The sequence below is a fragment of the Triticum aestivum genome, chromosome 6B (genome assembly GCF_018294505.1).
Source record: "Triticum aestivum cultivar Chinese Spring chromosome 6B, IWGSC CS RefSeq v2.1, whole genome shotgun sequence".
NCBI lineage: Eukaryota > Viridiplantae > Streptophyta > Magnoliopsida > Poales > Poaceae > Triticum > Triticum aestivum.
In genome coordinates, this window is record NC_057810.1 from 61,350,085 (window position 1) to 61,369,549 (window position 19,465).

The following is a 19,465-nucleotide window of genomic DNA, read 5'->3' on the forward strand; positions in this document are numbered from 1 at the left end:
ACTTAGAGCCCATATTACTTGTCTTCTCTCTTGAGATGAATGCTTGCAGATTCTAGCTTAGTCCAATGCACGTGCACTCTTATTATTATACACACCGTTCGGTCGTGCAAGTGAAAGGCAATAATGATGACATATGATGGACTTATTAGGAAGAGAAGAGTTGGTATGAAATCGACCTCTCTTGTTTTTGTAAATATGATGATTCATCGTTCTTGATTCAGCTATTATGAAGTAAACATATTTGCAATGACATTTAGAGATTATAGTTGCTTGTGCCATGCTTGATTATCTATGAGTTATAATAGTTTACCTTGCGTGCCAACATGCTATTAGAATGATTATGATGTGGTATGATGGGGTGGTATCCTCCTTTAAATGTATTGAGTGACTCGACTTGGCACATGCTCATGCATGTAGTTGAATCCAATCAACATAGCCTTCATGATATTTATGTTCATGGTGGATTATATCCTACTCATGCTTGTACTCGGTGTGAATTAATTTTAATGCATGTTTACGACTGTTGTCACTCTCTCAGTTGGTCGCTTCCCAGTCTTTTGCTAGCCTTCACCTGTACTAAGCGGGAATACTGCTTGTGCATCCAAACTCCTTAAACCCCAAAGTTATTCCATATGAGTCCACTATACCTACCTATATGCGGTATTGACCTGCCGTTCCAAGTAAATTTGTATGTGCCAAACTGTAAACCTTCAAATAAACATTCTGTTTTGCATGCTCGAATAGCTCATATGTCAACTAGAGCTGCCCTTATCTTCCGTGTTAGGCGGGTTATTCTCAAGAGGAGTGGACTCCGCTCCTCATTCATGAGAAAATGGCGGGTATCCGGGATGCCCAGTCCCATGCTTTGTGCAAACTAAATCAAAATAACTGCAAACAAAACTCCCCTTGGGACCCGTTGAATGTTGGAGGCACTCGTTGTTTCGAGCAAGCCATGGATTGATCCTTGCGGAGGAAGGGGAGTATAAACTTTACCATTCTGTTTGGGAACCGTCTATAATCTGTTTAGCATGGAAGATATCGTCGTCTTTTAGTTGTTATGTTAACAATGAAAGTATGCCGCTCAAAATATGATTTATCTCTATTTCAAAACTGAGCTCTGGCACCTCAACAAATCCCTACTTCCCTCTGCGAAGGGCCTATCTATTTACTTTTATGTTGAGTCATCACCCTTCTTATTAAAAAGCACTCGCTGGAGAGCACACTGCCGTTTGCATTCATTATTATTGGTTTATATTGGGTATGACTTGACTGGATCTCTTTTACCATGAATTACAATGTTTAGTCAGTCCTTGATCTTTAAAGGTGCTCTGCATTTATGTTTTGCAGTCTCAGAAAGGGCTAGCGAGATACCATTTTGTTATATCATGTTATGATTATTTTGAGAAAGTGTTGTCATCCGAGTTTTGCTATTATGGCTCGCTAGCTGATTATGCTATTGATATGAGTAATTGTGAGACCTACGTGTCATTGTGAGTATGGTTAGTTCATAATAATTGCTGAGACTTGAATGCTGGCTTTTCATGTTTACAACAACAAGAGCAAACAGAGTTTGTAAAAGTTTTTCCTTTTCTCTTTCAGTTTGTCAACTGAATATCTTGAGGACAAGCAAGGGTTTAAGCTTGGGGGAGTTGATACGTCTCCGTCGTATCTACTTTTCCAAACACTTTTGCCCTTGTTTTGGACTCTAACTTGTATGATTTGAATGGAACTAACCCGGACTGACACTGTTTTCAGCAGAACTGCCATGGTGTTGTTTTTTGTGCAGAAAATATAAATTCTCGGAATGTCCTGAAACTCCACGGAACACCTTAGAAAAAATAAAGAAAAATCCTCGCAAAAGATGAAGACCAGGGGGCCCACACCCTGCTCACGAGGGTGCCCCCCCCCCGGGCGCGCCCCCTACCTCGTGGGCCCCCTGGTGGCCCTCCGGCGCCAACTCCAACTCCATATATTGGCTTTTGGGGAGAAAAAATCAGAAAGAAGAAATCATCACGTTTTGCGATACGGAGCCACCGCCAAGCCCTAATCTCTCTCGGGAGGGCTGATCTGGAGTCCGTTCGGGGCTCTGGAGTGGGGGATTCATCGCCGTCGTCATCATCAACCATCCTCCATCACCAATTTCATGATGCTCACCGCCGTGCGTGAGTAATTGCATCGTAGGCTTGCTGGACGGTGATGGGTTGGATGAGATTTATCATGTAATCGAGTTAGTTTTGTTAGGGTTTGATCCCTAGTATCCATTATGTTCTGAGATTGATGTTGCTATGACTTTTGCTATGCTTAATGCTTGTCACTAGGGCCCGAGTGCCATGATTTCAGATCTGAACCTATTATGTTTTCATGAATATATGTGTGCTCTAGATCCTATCTTGCAAGTCTATAGTCACCTACTATGTGTTATGATCCGGCAACCCCGAAGTGACAATAATCGGGACCACTCCCGGTGATGACCATAGTTTGAGGAGTTCATGTATTCATTGTGTGCTAATGCTTTGTTCCAGTTCTCTATTAAAAGGAGGCCTTAATATCCCTTAGTTTCCAATAGGACCTCGCTGCCACGGGAAGGTAGGACAAAAGATGTCATGCAAGTTCTTTTCCATAAGCATGTATGACTATATACGGAATACATGCCTACATTACATTGATGAACTGGAGCTAGTTCTGTGTCACCCTATGTTATGACTGTTACATGATGAACCACATCCGGCATAATTATCCATCGCTAATCCGGTGCCTACGAGTTTTCCATATACTGGTTCTCGCTTATTTACTTTTCTGTTGCTACTGTTACAATCACTACAAAATACCAAAAACATTACTTTTGTTGTCTTTACTTTTGTTACCGTTACCACCATTATCATATTACCTTGCTACTAAATACCTTGCTGCAGATACTAAGTTTCTAGGTGTGGTTGAATTGACAACTTAGCTGCTAATACTTGAGAATACTCTTTGGCTCCCCTTGTGTCGAATCAATAAATTTGGGTTGAATACTCTACCCTCGAAAACTGTTGCGATCCCCTATACTTGTGGGTTATCAACTCTCCCCTCTGGTTGCTACGCATCACCATGATCTTGCGTGTGCGTAAGAATTGTTTTTGAAATTACTACGTTCCCCAACAGTGGCATCCAAGCCAGGTTTATGCGTAGATGTGATATGCACGAGTAGAACACAAGTGACTTGTGGGCGATAGAAGTCATACTTCTTACCAGCATGTCATACTTTGATTCAGCGGTTTGTTGGATGAAGCGGCCCGGACCGACATTACGCGTATGCTTACGCGAGACTGGTTCTACCGACGTGCTTCGCACACAGGTGGCTGGCAGGTGTCAGTTTCTCCAACTTTAGTTGAATCAAGTATGGCTATGCCCGGTCCTTGTGAAGGTTAAAACAACACATACTTGACGAAATATCGTTGTGGTTTTGATGCGTAGGTAAGAACGGTTCTTGTTCATCCCGTAGCAGCCACGTAAAACTTGCAACAACAAAGTAGAGGACGTCTAACTTGTTTTTCCAGAGCATGTTGTGATGTGATATGGTCAAGATATGATGCTAAATTTTATTGTATGAGATGATCATGTTTTGTAACCGAGTTATCGGCAACTGGCAGGAGCCATATGGTTGTCGCTTTATTGTATGAAATACAATCGCCATGTAATTGCTTTACTTTATCACTAAGCGGTAGCAATAGTTATAGAAGCAATAGTTGGCGAGACGACAACGATGCTACAATGGAGGTCAAGGTGTCGCACCGGTGACGATGGTGATCATGACGGTGCTTTGGAGATGGAGATCATAGGCACAAGATGATGATGGCCATATCATATCACTTATATTGATTGCATGTGATGTTTATCTTTTATGCATCTTATTTTGCTTAGATCGACAGTAGCATTATAAGATGATCTCTCACTAAATTTCAAGGTATAAGTGTTCTCCCTGAGTATGCACCGTTGCTACAGTTCTTCGTGCTGAGACACCACGTGATGATCGGGTGTGATAAGCTCTACGTTCACATACAATGGGTGCAAGCCAGTTTTGCACACGCAGAATACTCGGGTTAAACTTGACGAGCCTAACATATGTAGATATGGCCTCGGAACACTTGAGACCGAAAGGTCGAGCGTGAATCATAGAGTAGATATGATCAACATATTGATGTTCACCATTGAAAACTACTCCATCTCATGTGATGATCGGACATGGTTTAGTTGATTTGGATCAAGTGATCACTTAGATGATTAGGGGGATGTCTATCTAAGTGGGAGTTCTTAAGTAACATGATTAATTGAACTTTAATTTATCATGAACTTAGTACCTGATAGTATTTTGCATCTCTATGTTGTTGTAGATAGATGGCCCGTGCTGTTGTTCCGTTGAATTTTAATGCATTCATTGAGAAAGCAAAGTTGAAAGATGATGGTAGCAATTACACGGACTGGGTCCGTAACTTGAGGATTATCCTCATTGTTGCACAAAAGAATTATGTCCTGGAAGCACCGCTGGGTGCCAGGCCTGCTGCAGATGCAACTGACGACGTTAAGAACGCCTGGCAGAGCAAAGCTGATGACTACTCGATAGTTCAGTGTGCCATGCTTTATGGCTTAGAACCGAGACTTCAACCACGTTTTGAACGTCATGGAGCATATGAGATGTTCCAGGAGTTGAAGTTAATATTTCAAGCAAATTCCTGGATTGAGAGATATGAAGTCTCCAATAAGTTCTACAGCTGCAAGATGGAGGAGAATAGTTCTGTTAGTGGACATATACTCAAAATGTCTGGGTATAAAAATCACTTGATTCAACTGGGAGTTAATGTTCCTCATGATAGTGTCATTGACAGAATTCTTCAATCACTGCCACCAATCTACAAGAGCTTCGTGATGAACTATAACATGCAAGGGATGGATAAGACAATTCCCGAGCTCTTTGCGATGCTAAAGGCTGCGGAGGTAGAAATCAAGAAGGAGCATCAAGTGTTGATGGTCAACAAGACCACCAGTTTCAAGAAAAAGGGTAAAGGGAAGAAGGGGAACTTCAAGAAGAACGGCAAGCAAGTTGCTGCTCAAGTGAAGAAGCCCAAGTCTGGACCTAAGCCTGAGACTGAGTGCTTCTACTACAAACAGACTGGTCACTGGAAGCGGAACTGCCCCAAGTATTTGGCGGATAAGAAGGATGGCAAGGTGAACAAAGGTATATGTAATATACATGTTATTGATGTGTACCTTACTAATGCTCACAGTAGCACCTGGGTATTTGATACTGGTTCTGTTGCTAATATTTGCAACTCGAAACAGGGGCTACGGATTAAGCGAAGATTGGCTAAGGACGAGGTGATGATGCGCGTGGGAAATGGTTCCAGAGTCGATGTGATCGCCGTCGGCATGCTGCCTCTACATCTACCTTTGGGATTAATTTTAGACTTGAATAATTGTTATTTGGTGCCAGCGTTGAGCATGAACATTATATCTCGATCTTGTTTAATGCGAGATGGTTATTCATTTAAATCAGAGAATAATGGTTGTTCTATTTATATGAGTAATATCTTTTATGGTCATGCACCCTTGAAGAGTGGTCTATTTATATTGAATCTCGGTAGTAGTGATACACATATTCATAATATTGAAGCCAAAAGATGCAGAGTTGATAATTATAGTGCAACTTATTTGTGGCACTGTCTTTTAGGTCATATTGGTGTAAAGCGCATGAAGAAACAACATTCTGATGGACTTTTGGAATCACTTGATTGTGAATCACTTGGTACTTGCGAACAATGACTCATGGGCAAGATGACTAAAACTCCGTTCTCCGGAATAATGGAGCGAGCAATAGATTTGTTGGAAATCATACATACTGATGTATGTGGTATGATGAATATTGAGGCTCGCGGCGGGTATCGTTATTTTCCCACCTTCATAGATGATTTGAGCAGATATGGGTATATCTACTTGATGAAGCATAAGTCTGAAACATTTGAAAAGTTCAAATAATTTCAGAGTGAAGTGGAAAATCATCGTAACAAGAAAATAAAGTTTCTACGATCCGATCATGGAGGAAAATATTTGAGTTACGAGTTTGGTCTTCATTTGAAACAATGCGAAATAGTTTCCCAACTCACGCCACCCAGAACACCACAGCGTAATTATTGGTGTGTCCGAATGTCGTAATCGTACTTTACTAGATATAGTGCGATCTATGATGTCTCTTACTGATTTACCGCTATCGTTTTGGGGTTATGCTTTAGAGATGGATGCATTAACGTTAAATAGGGCACCATCTAAATCCGTTGAGACGACGCCTTATGAACTGTGGTTTGGCAAGAAACCAAAAAAGTTGTCGTTTCTTAAAGTTTGGGGTTGCGATTATGTGAAAAGCTTCAACCTGATAAGCTCGAACCCAAATCGGAGAAATGTGTCTTCATAGGATACCCAAAGGAGACTGTCGGGTGCACCTTCTATCACAGATCCGATGGCAAGACACTCATTGCTAAGAATGGATCCTTTCTAGAGAAGGAGTTTCTCTCGAAAGAAGGGAGTGGGAGGAAAGTAGAATTTGATGAGGTAACTGTACCTGCTCCCTTATTGGAGAGTAGTTCATCACAGAAATCTGTTCCTGTGACTTCTACATCAATTAGTGAGGAAGTTAATGATGATGATCATGTTACATCAGATCAAGTTACTACTGAACCTCGTAGGTCAATGAGAGTAAGATCCGCACCAGAGTGGTATGATAATCCTGTTCTGGAGGTCATGTTACTAGACCATGACGAACCTACGAACTATGAGGAAGCGATGATGAGCCCAGATTCTATAAAATGGCTTGAGGCCATGAAATCTGAGATGGGATCCATGTATGAGAACAAAATGTGGACTTTGGTTGACTTGCCCGATGATCGGCAAGCCATCGAGAATAAATGGATCTTCAAGAAGAAGACTAACACTGACGGTAATGTTACTGTCTACAAAGCTCGGACTTGTTGCGAAAGGTTTTCGACAAGTTCAAGGAGTTGACTATGATGAGACTTTCTCACCCGTAGCGATGCTTAAGTCCGTTCGAATCATGTTAGCAATTGCCGCATTTGATGATTATGAAATTTGGCAAATGGATGTAAAGACTACATTCCTAAATGGATTTCTGGAAGAAGAGTTGTATATGATGCAACCTGAAGGTTTTATTGATCCAAAGGATGCTAACAAAGTGTGCAAGCTCTAGCGATCCATCTATGGACTGGTGCAAGCATCTCGGAGTTGGAATAAACGTTTTGATAGTGTGATCAAAGATATGGTTTTATATAGACTTTTGGAAAAGCCTGTATTTACAAAGAAAGTGAGTAGGAGCTCTGTAGCATTTCTAATATTATATGTGGATGACATATTGTTGATTGGAAATGATATAGAATTTTTGGATAGCATAAAAGGATACTTGAATAAGAGTTTTTCAATGAAAGACCTCGGTGAAGCTACTTATATATTGGAATCAAGATCTATAGAGATAGATCAAGACGCCTAATCACAAAGCACATACCTTGATAAAGTTTTGAAGAAGTTCAAAATGGATCAAGCAAAGAAAGGGTTCTTGCCTATGTTACAAGGTGTGAAGTTGAGTCAGACTCAATGCCCGACCACTGCAGAAGATAGAGAGAAAATGAAAGATGTTCCCTATGCTTCAGCCATAGGCTCTATCATGTATGCAATGCTGTGTACCAGACCTGATGTGTGCCTTGCTATTAGTTTAGCAGGGAGGTACCAAAGTGATTCAGGAGTGTATCACTGGACATCAGTCAAGAACATCCTGAAATACCTGAAAAGGACTAAGGATATGTTTCTCTTTTATGGAGGTGACAAAGAGTTCGTCGTAAATGGTTACGTCGATACAAGCTTTGACACTGATCCGGATGACTCTAAGTCACAAACCGGATATGTGTTTATATTGAACGGTGGAGCTGTCAGTTGGTGCAATTCTAAGCAAAGCGTCGTGACGGGATCTACATGTGAAGCAGAGTACATAGCTGCTTCGGAAGCAGCAAATGAAGGAGTCTGGATGAAGGAGTTCATATCCGATCTACGTGTCATACCTAGTGCATCGGGTCCAATGAAAATCTTTTGCGACAATACTGGAGCTATTGCCTTGGCGAAAAAATCCTGATTTCACAGGAGAACCAAGCACATCAAGAGATGCTTCAATTCCATCCGCGATCTAGTCAAGGAGGGAGACATAGAAGTTTGCGAAATACATACAGATCTGAATGTTGCAGACCCGTTGACTAAGCCTCTTCCACGAGCAAAACATGATCAGCACCAATACTCCATGTGTGTTAGAATCATTACTGTGTAATCTAGATTATTGACTCTAGTGCAAGTGGGAGACTGAAGGAAATATGCCCTAGAGGCAATAATAAAGTTGTTATTTATATTTCCTTATATCATGATAAATGTTTATTATTCATGTTGGAATTGTATTAACCAGAAACTTAGTACATGTGTGAATACATAGACAAACAGAGTGTCACTACTATGCCTCTACTTGACTAGCTCGTTGAATCAAAGATGGTTAAGTTTCCTAGCCATAGACATGAGTTGTCGTTTGATTAACGGGATCATATCATTAGAGAATGATGTGATTGACTTGACCCATTCCGTTAGCTTAGCATTCGATCGTTTAGTATATTGCTATTGCTTTCTTCATGACTTATACATGTTCCTATGACTATGAGATTATGCAACTCCCAAATACCAGAGGAACACTTTGTGTGCTACCAAATGTCACAACGTAACTGGGTGATTATAAAGGTGCTCTACAGGTGTCTCCGATGGTACTTGTTGAGTTGGCATAGATCGAGATTAGGATTTGTCACTCCGATTGTCGGAGAGGTATCTCTGGGCCCTCTCGGTAATACACATCACTATAAAGCCTTGCAAGCAATGCAACTAATGAGTTAGTTGAGGGATGATGTATTACGGAACGAGTAAAGAGACTTGTCGGTAACGAGATTGAACTAGGTATTGAGATACCGACGATCGAATCTCGGGCAAGTAACATACCGATGACAAAGGGAACAACGTATGTTATTATGCGGTTTGACCGATAAAGATCTTCATAGAATATGTAGGAGCCAATAAGAGCATCCAGGTTCCGCTATTGGTTATTGACCGGAAATGAGTCTCGGTCATGTCTACATAGTTCTCGAACCCGTAGGGTCCGCATGCTTAACGTTCGATGACGATCGGTATTATGAGTTTATGTGATTTGATGTACCGAAGGTAGTTCGGAGTCCCGGATATGATCACAGACATGAAGAGGAGTCTCGAAATGGTCGAGACATAAAGATTGATATATTGGATGACCATATTCGGACATCGAAAGTGTTTCGGGTGGTTTCGGAGAAAATCGGAGTGCCGGAGGGGTTACCAGAACTCCCCAGGGAAGTATTGGGCCTTAGTGGGCCTGAAGGGAGAGAGAGGGCAGCAGCCCAGGAGGTGGCGCCCCCCCTCCCATGAGGAGTCCGAATTGGACTAGGGGAGGGGGGCGCGGCCCCTCTTTCCCTCTCCCTCTCCCTCTCTTTCCTTCCTGCTTCCCTCTTCCTAGTTGGACTAGAAAAGGAGAGTCCTACTCCCACTAGGAGGAGGACTCCCCCCCTCCTTGGCGCGCCCCAAGGGCCGGCCTGCCCCCCCTTGCTCCTTTATATACGGGGGCAGGGGGCACCCTAGAACACACAAGTTGATTGTTCCAAGCCGTGTGCGGTGCCCCCCTCCACCATAGTCCACCTCGATCATATCGTAGCGGTGCTTAGGCGAAGCCCTGCAACATCATCACCGTTATCACACCGTCGTGCTGACGGAACTCTCCCGTGAAGCTCTGCTGGATCGAAGTTCGTGGGACGTCATCGAGCTGAATGTGTGCTGAACTCGGAGGTGCCGTGCGTTCGGTACTTGGATCGGTCGGATCGTGAAGACGTACGACTACATCGACCGCATTCTCATAACGCTTCCGCTTATGGTCTACGAGGGTACGTGGACGACACTCTCCCCTCTCCTTGCTATGTATCACCATGATCTTGCGTGTGCGTAGGAAATTTTTGGAAATTACTATGTTCCCCAACAGCATGTAGAGCCTTCAGGTAGGTGCCCAGGTGTGCTATAGTACAAAATATTTTGCAGTTCAAGCTTGCACTGATATGTTGCATTGAATTACATGTTGGCTCAGCTATGCACGTGTACGGTTTTAGATGGCAAAGTACAAGCACCTATAAAATCTAGAGACACTATGGCTGTAGATATTTCTGAGTTACACCTGTCCAGCTCCAATAGAGGAGCAGGACCATGCTATAGTAACCATCACCACATACGAGGACGCGACTCTTCTGACGTGCTGTGGTGTTCACTGACATGTGGCCCCAGGCCCACACGCCAGTGGCTCAACGTCAGGGTGTCGTACGTTAGAGGATCCGATTTATAAATTTGAGATTTATCATGTGGCGATTGTCACGGCTAAGACCCATTTGGGGTGTGACATATCCGCACATAATTACCCTAGTCGACAATATGTTGGCTCGGTTCATAGGAAATTGTCGAAGTTGTCTTGCGAAGTAGTGGCCCAGTTTATGTTTGGTAGATGTCTCATGGTAAAATGGGGTAGGAGTGGATGACAGAGGTGATCCAGGTCATGCATGTCTGAATTGGATGAGCGGGAGTGCCTAATCGCCATGGAGAGGCATAGCTCGCTACGTCTTACTGTTTCTTAATTGTGTATCAGCAAACTCGATCAATCTATCATATTTTGTGTTTTTCTTTACGGTTTCCATTGATTTTTTTATTGTGTTTTTCTTATTGTGAGACGTAGCTCCGCCTCGGCATTGGCGTTAGCAGATGCGTCACCTTAGTGGGCCGACCTAGTGAAGTGGTTTTCGTGAAGGTTCTGAGGATTTGTTCATGGAACCTTTCATTGGTTTTAGGAAGGTTCCATGTGATTTTTCTTTCTTTTTGTGTTTTTCTTTACGGTTTTCATTGTTTTTTCTTTTTCTTTTGATTTTTGACTTGTTCTTTTTTCTAATACATGTTGATTTTTAATACATATTTTAAATTCTTCGTACAAATGTTGCACATTTGTTTGATATACGACGAACTTTTAAAAATTGTTTAAACATATTTTAAAAAAGTCTCTAACATATTATCAAAACGTGTGAACATTTTCTTCATGCAAATATTTTTCTTATAATTATGCGGACATTTTTTTACATTGTATAAAATTTTATAAAAATGTCACGAACATATTTTAAAAATGTGTGAATATTTTTTTTAATGTCACAAACTTTTTTATTGCTAAAAGAACTTCCTCCATCCCAAAATATAAGATCATTTTTTACACTAATCTTGCATTTTAGGACGGATGGAGTATCTTTTAAATTACTCAAACATTTTTCTACATTGTATAAATATCCTTTAAAATGTCAAGAATATTTTTTTGAAGCACGTGAACATTTTTTACATTGTATATTTTTTGAATGACACAAACATATTTTTGAGAAGTGTGAACATTTTTTGAATGTGTGCCATTTTCCCTTCTTGTAGATTGTATTGATGTGTTGAACCTTATTCCAAAGCTGGAGCCCACACTGGATGACACCACATCTGCAAAGATTGCGGTTTCTACAACTTCCACTGATGTAGAAATGTGCCTCATGCCTGAATCAATAGGTACAACAAGTTGTCTTAACCACGTTTTGGCAGTTTGGTACATTACAAAGTAATACCAGCCAGGTTGTTGTGATTCGAACAGCTTCACAAAGCAGGCAGGGTAATATGAGTAAATTCTTCGAAAACAGCTTCATCCTTAGCACCAAACTGATCAATCAATTATACCAGCCAGTGGCATCAGCAGTATGTATCGCTGCCAACATTAGAAAGAAATTCTTTCAAAGAATGCACAAGTATACCAGCCAACAATTCAAACAATACCACAAGTTTTTCTCCCTATCGAAGAAGAGCACACAAGTGTATATGCTATGCCTACCCCAACTTCATCACTGCATGTAGATATCTGGAGGATGATATGCCTACCACTAATCTCATTCATATGCAGCAGCCCTAGTCAACTTTAATCCAGTGGAATCTATTCACTTCAACTCTGATCAGCAGGATCGTCTCTCTGGGAAGCCTGATGACTTGAACTCTGATCAGCAGGATGTTTTCTCTGGGAAGTCTGTTGATTTGAACCCTGATCAGCAGCATGTTCTATCTGGGAAGCCTGATGACTTGAACTCTCAGCAGAAGGAGCACGTGGGTAGATGATTTCGTAGTGATTTGCCGAGTACAGCAGGGTCACTCTCGCACGGGGAACTCCAGGACCAGTGTAGATATCTGGATCACATCCTCCTCGGACTCGCTCCACTCTGAGGGGTACCTCAAGCGCTGTTGCCAAGGCCAACATCATAACATGATCCGTGAACCGACGAGCTGGAGTGACGCGCCAAAAGCACCACTGTACATACAACAACAATAACAGGTTAGGTAAATTGAGTGTCATGTATCGAACAATGGATGCATCGGAAATCAGCACAACGGTAATGTAAGGGAGAATATGCATCACAGACATCTTCCAGATTGTAATTTCCTCTGAGCCCTGGTATAAGCGGTTCATACACCTCCCTGTGCGAGCACATCTGGATAGCTACTACTAATCTGAGGAAAATGAAAACTAACCAAGAAAATGTGTCAGAAACATGAATTGTGACGGACAAAAGGAAATATGACTTCAAGGGTGTTTCTCTCACTGTCTAGTGTCGTATCATCCTTGCTGAAGAACTTGAGAAGTTTCTCTTTACGGTGGCTAAAAATGGCACATATTATGTCAGTGAGATGGAATGCATTCGGCCACAATACTATGATGGAATTACAGAAAACCAAGCAAGTCAAAAACCTGCTAGTTGATTCTCTGCCATGTTTCCGTCTCATTATTTTCTTGATCAGATTCTTAAATGCCTGAAAGAACCAGCGACTCAATAATTCGCAGTTGATAATCATATATCATAGGTTAAAATGATACATACAGAATACTGATCAATGGCAAGATATAAAAGAACACACCTAAGATAACTCGCCTGAGAAGCTTTAGTCGTTAAGCATATACTATAGCTAGTAACAGAACAGTGAGGTGGCTATACAATAATAACCAGTAGGTGAGCATTGTTGCAGTGCTCAAACAAGCATAAAATTATGTTACTTCCTTATTGTATTGACGTTCCTTTGCAAGTAAATTTTCTTAAGGCCATTGCTACAATCGGGTCGTTAACTTTACAATAAACTTCAAATTTGAGTTTCTGCCAACAGTGCATAAAACTGTGATGACCACTACTGTTAAGCAATTGTGAATCTCCTGCAAATGACAAACAAAGTGTTGTACTGTAACCTGAATGGAATCATCATCCCTTGCAAGCATGTTTATCCAAGAAAGAACATTACCCTCAAAAAAAGAGAAGGAAAGAACAAGTATGGAGAAGGCGAGAACTTACTTTGCTGCTCCTGCGAAAGTCAGAGTTCCATCGAAGATTTGCATGTTGCATGGACATTCTTTCAACAACACGAAGGAGACGATGTTCCTCATGTGTGTCCTGCCTATCAATAACTTGCTCCTGTTGTACATTCACGAAAACAGAGAAAGTTAATAAATAACTAAACCTACATCCTATGATGATGAAAAGAGGGGAGGACGATTACAAGGTACGAAAATATGAAGCTCCTGTAGAAACACTCCCCATCTCCAATCACTGATCTATATTCTGAATAGGCATCAAGATGGTTTGCCTCGTCAGAAGCAAGCCTATGATGCCTTCTGACTTCAGTGATGGGATGTGTCTGCAACGAACGCACAAATATGAGAATTCAAATTACGCTGAGTTGAACATGGAAACAACATATCTAAAAATGTGATGGAAATTTTGTTTTCATTCAAATCTTCAGGTTTCCATGTTCTCTGGAAATGTTTGAAACTGCTAGTATATAATCCCATCATTGATACTGATTGGTTGTTGTTCAGTAAGAAAACAAGAAGATGTCTATTAACACATGATAAACACAAGAACAGTTTATAAAGAGAACAATTCAGGTCCCATCAGATTATCACAACCAAGACTTAATACACAATTTAGTACTAACTCTGTAAACTAATATAAGAGCTTTTAGATCACTAAGGTAGTGATCTAAACGCTCTTATATTAATTTACGGAGGGAGTATTTATAAAGAGAACATAATCCTTCTGAACCACTAATCACAGTATCTTCTGATATAGGGCTTTGATCCTGATTTTTCTTGCACTTCCATTTTGAAAATTACATCAGGCAAAATGGAGACAAACCTGGTGGTTCACATGTTCCGAACATATTTCCCTTCCTTCTCTACGAAAAATCTATTTGACAGGAAATGAAGAAAACGAAGTTAAAGACCATACATCCTGCCAGTCTTACAATTGTACAGAATCAACAAGATCGAGTATTTAAAAACAAAGAAATAAGGGAATGAAAAATAATGGAATTAACAAACAAGCAGTCAATTTTTTTTCCTTTTCCCTGTCAAAAGGAAAAATAATACTGTATAGCAAGACCACAAAACATGTGCATCCAAAGCTTCTTTATTTTTGGCAACTATTTACATGAATTATATTCTGGGGCTTCTGAACCAGTTCCAGGTACCAATCGACATAATGGCGGAACTTCTCGAGCAAATCCTAAAGTGGTCGCCGATTTTGCATGTGAATGGCAAACGATTTACAGGAATTATGTCCAATTATGCAGTCTTGAACTAATGTCTAGATCAAAGTTCCTGATAACAGCATCTGTTTGCAAAGGAAGCTCATACATTTGACTTCAGGCCCTGTTGCCAAAATATTGCAGTAGGACATGACCTCATGATTTCCCCACATTTTACAGACAACAGTTTCGACAAGATAGCCATTTGCTTCAAAATACAATGCCAGATTGTGGAAAGATCCACGAGCGCCAAGGGCATTTGTACTTCTGCCAACATTTGCCCAAGATTCCTCCTCTACACTAGGATGCCACATGACGCTCTAACCAAGATTTCATGCCTTGATTACACTAACAGGTCCAAGAATTTAACATGAACAAACAGAAACCAAAGAAAACCAAAAAATCCCAGTTCTATTTTCTATGCACAGAAAATCCCAGTTCATACCACCCGAGAATCACAAGTGAGAAGAGCGGACAAGATTCAGGCCATACCTTGTTCTTGATCTGAGTCCAGTTTATACCTAGTTTGCCTTGCTTGGGTTTCACCTTTACCACAACCTTTACTTGTGATAGTTTCTCCTGCTCCACAGAATTAGCATGAAGATCACATATTCCGGATTAGCAAGGGCGAAAGGGCTAACAAGATTGAAATATTTGAGTTATTCCTATGAATCGAGTTTTGAGGCTTCGGAGCCAGTTTCAGCCTTTTAGGCAACAGATGACAAAAGACAAAAGCATAGAGCAATGTAATCCCGAGCAAGCATTCGGATTAACTTCCCCTATAACATTAACACCATTCATCTACACTGGAAACTGATACATTTTGGCATCAAGATTTCTTGCCCAAATATGACAGCAACCACTGCCAAGACATGATCCTCATATCTCCCCACATTTTTCACTTGCAGCAAAAGTGCAAAACATGCTATCATACCAAACCAAATAGAAGAATCAATTAGCACAAGCCTGGACGCCTAAATCTTGAACAGTTGCGAATAATCACAACAAGATCCGTGCCTACCTCTAAATTTCATAACGCACCGCAAGAAGAACTCAAGTAATAATCAGGAAATGCTTAATCGCCAAACTGCCCCCAACATTTTAACAGACTACAGCAAGAAATTCCGAGCAAGCAAGAAGACCAGATTGATGCCATACCTGTTCCTTCCTATACATCGCCTCTTCCGCGCGCAACGAGTCGTACTGCCCAAGAGGAAACCAAGAAACGCTCAAGAACGCACTACAGAGACAGAGACTCCAAGAACTCCAAGAAACAACAAGAGCACGTCGCAGAGGCCGTCACCTGCTGTTCCCGTCGCCTGTTGTCCTCGTCGACGGCCGCCTGCACTCTCGCCAGCCGCTCGAGCAACGACTGCGCAACCAGCTTGGGGTCGACCGACGGCGCCGCCTCGTCGGGCTCTTCCCGTAGCCCGATCGCCCCGTCGACGGCCGCTTGCTCTCGCACCAGCCGATCGATCATCCCGTGGTCGAACGACGGATGCGCCGCCGCGTTGGGCTCCTCCCTCGTGTCCGCCACCAAGGGGTCGCTCCACGTAGCCCGCGCCCTGCCGCCGCGGGCTCTGAGTTCGGCGGCGGCGCTCGACTCCGTGACCCCGTCTCCGAAGGCCCCGGCTCTGAATGCCGCGGCGTAGTCGGGGGAGGAGGAGGACAGTGGCGTAGCTAGGGGGTGGCCAGGGTGGTCCATGGACCACCCTGGAATTCCCCCATAGCTTGTGTATAGTGTAGTAAAAAAATATTTCTTTTAAAATAAACAAAACTTGTGTAAATATTTCTATTACCGGACCACCCTGGCAAATCGGGCTGGCTACGCCACTGGAGGAGGAGGAGCTGCTGCTGCCCGCGGGGCTCGGAGGAGGAGGAGGAATGACCCAGGGCGGCAGCGGGGGCACCGGATCCTTGCCCTTCCGGGGGTCAAACACCGTGGCGGGGCTCGGAGGAGGAGGAATGACCCAGGGCGGCAGCAGGGGCACCGGATTCTTGCCCTTCCGGGGGTCGAACACCGTCGCGGGGGTCGACCCATCGGCGCCGCCTCCGGCCTGCTCGAGGTGGAGGGGCGTCGTGCGGGGAGGTGGCGGCGCAGCGGCGGTTGGGGAGGAGGCGTTGGAGTTGGAGCCCCCATTGGAGGCCGGTTCTTCGACGCGGTCCTCCTCGACCGGTTCTGCTGCTCCTGTGCCCGAACCGGGTGGCTCCATCGCGGCGGGAGGAGTCGCGTGGCAATTCCGCTAACTCGCGGGGGGCGTGGAGAAGAAACTTGTGGAGGGTGCCGGATGGAAAATGGGAGAAGCTTTGACGGCTATTTATTTGGAAAACCCTGATGGCGGTTTGGTCCCTTGGGAGTTTTATTTTCTTCAAACAACTCCACGTTGAACCACAAAAAAAAAATCCACGTTGAGCCATATTAGTGCAGGGTAGGCACACAGGTCCATTTGCAGATACAACCCACATGAAACATATATTTGTTTACAAGAAAGGCATTCGGGGACACGTGACCAATCCACCGCCAATGGGCGGGATGCGTGTTACATAGGTTGCATCCCTGCACAACGCCAGCACCGGGTAGCCATCGGGCGATGCCTCCGCTCAAAATATTCAATCTGCCACTAGTAAGTCGGGCTCTCGTTGCCACCGCGAAGAGCTGAGATTAAACAAACAGTACCAGAAAAGGGCAAGAACCAAGAAAAACGAGAAATGAGATTATAAAGTCTTGGTTTGCCAAAAGCAGCAATGAAGTCGCCAATGATGCACATGGTGAATAAAGCATAGTCTTGGTAAACTCGGACCAGATGCGAACAATTCTTGGATGACAACAAATGATGAGACAACGAGTAAATGTCACCATGATCCCATCCTTCCACCCAAGCCAAGTACCCTAGAGAGGGCCTCCAAAATCGGAAGCAGAAGAGGATAACATAAGAAGAACAAAGGATCCACGTTGATTCACAAAAATATGCTCCATGTTGAACCACATTAGTACAGGGTAGGCACACAGGTCCATTTGCAGATACAGCCCACATGAAATATATTTTTTATGAGAAAGGCATTCGGGGACACGTGACCAATCTGCCACCAAAGGGCGGGATAAATGTAATTAAGACGCGATACATGACAGCGGCTGAGAGCGCGCCAAGTGACACGCTCTCAACCCACCCCAAGTGACTCTTGGGGGCTCTCGAACGAGCGCTCCTCAATTGAGTTGCTCTTTCAATTTGACGCAAAACGCGTCCAATAGGAGCTCCCGCATGAGAAGTTGTTTCTAATAATTGCGAGAAGGTGTTTCTATGTATAGGTTTGGGATGTATCTGGTGCACGGGGGCAATTGGTGCTGCCGGTGCACCCTCCCCGTTGCAGATTAAAAAATGTTCGAAAAAAATTAGTGCATTGACACAACATCAATGTATGTTGTTAAAAAAATTAAAATCAAAATTCAAAACATTGTTTGAGATACCAAAATGACAAATTTGACACTGAATAGTACATAACACAAGTTTTTTCGCTTACACCCCACATCATTTTATTAAAGCTCACCCATAAAGATACAAAAGGTTCCTCAAGGAGAGGAAGAAAAACAGAAAAGAAAGGGCTATACAAGACAGGCTACACTAAGCTAAAAAGGAAAAGGACTAGGGACTAACACTAAGAAAAAGGAAAATACATCTGTGGAACACCTCAAGGAGGTAAGAAGTCATACATAACACAAGTTGGGCTTAAGTTTTGGCCCATTCATACATTCATGTCAAATTTGTTATTTTTGTATCTTGACCAATGTTTTGAATTTTGCTTTGAATTTTTGTGACAAATTGTTGTGTTGATCCACTAATTTTTTTTCCCGAATTTTTGCAAAGATGTTTGAATGCGCAACGGGGTTTAGTGCACTGGTGCACATGTTTTTACCAAGTGTTCAGGGGCCCCAGTATGAAGGCACGGGCCCATTACCTTGCTTGTTTAGCGCGTATGATCGTGTATATACAGCCTGTAACCGTCATGATTCCCAAAGCAATTAGTTAAAGAGCGCTCCTTCGGGAGCCTCGCAACAATTAGCGTCATTTGGTGCGTTCTCAGCCATTCGCCACGGGTCGCGTTTTGGACGCTTCCTTTGGATTTTGTTTTCTTTTTATTTTTCCGCACGCGTTTTCGGCTTTTTAAACGGTTTTTTTTCGGGTTTTTTCGACGTTTTGGGTTTTCCCCCGGTCTTCCTTAGCTTTTCGATAAAAAAAATTGGAAAAAAATATTTTGCGTGAAAAAACGTGTTTTCTTTTTTCTTTCTTTCACGAGAGTCACGGTTTTTCTTCCGTGAGAGGCACGGTTGTGCTTTAGCGAAAGTCACGGCCGTGCCTCTCGGAAACGGAAAAAAAATGCGTTTTCTGTTTTTTTTCTTTCGAGAGAGTCACGGTTTTTCTACCGCGAGAGGCACAGTTATGCTTTAGCGAGTGTCACAGCCGTGCCTTTCGGAAACAGAAAAAAACACGTTTTTTTCTTTCGCGAGAGTTACGGTTTTGCTTCTGCGAGAGGCATGGTTGTGCTTTCGCGAGAGTCACAGCCGTGCCTTTCAGAAAGGGAAAAACAAAACGCGTTTTTTTGTTTTTCTCTTTCGCGAGAGTCACAATTTTGCTTCCGCGAGAGGCACGGGTGTGCTCGTGACTCTCGGAAAGAGAAAAACAAAACACGTTTTATTTTTATTTTC

The 19,465-nt window shown here is 42.7% G+C and overlaps 1 protein-coding gene across 1 annotated transcript; it reads right to left on the reverse strand.

Annotated features, from left to right (window-relative positions):
- Positions 1–11,866: 11,866 nt before the first annotated feature.
- On the reverse strand, positions 11,867–17,070 carry LOC123135780 (uncharacterized). The gene is made up of 11 exons (XM_044554990.1): positions 16,603–17,070; positions 16,067–16,427; positions 15,922–15,966; positions 15,256–15,342; positions 14,373–14,423; positions 13,735–13,872; positions 13,530–13,649; positions 12,938–12,999; positions 12,792–12,847; positions 12,612–12,715; positions 11,867–12,499 (listed from the first exon to the last, which is right to left on the reverse strand). Exons 1-11 carry the CDS (start codon positions 16,974–16,976, stop codon positions 12,140–12,142), a joined length of 1,758 nt encoding a protein of 585 aa, XP_044410925.1. The 5' UTR covers positions 16,977–17,070; the 3' UTR covers positions 11,867–12,139.
- Positions 17,071–19,465: the final 2,395 nt, after the last annotated feature.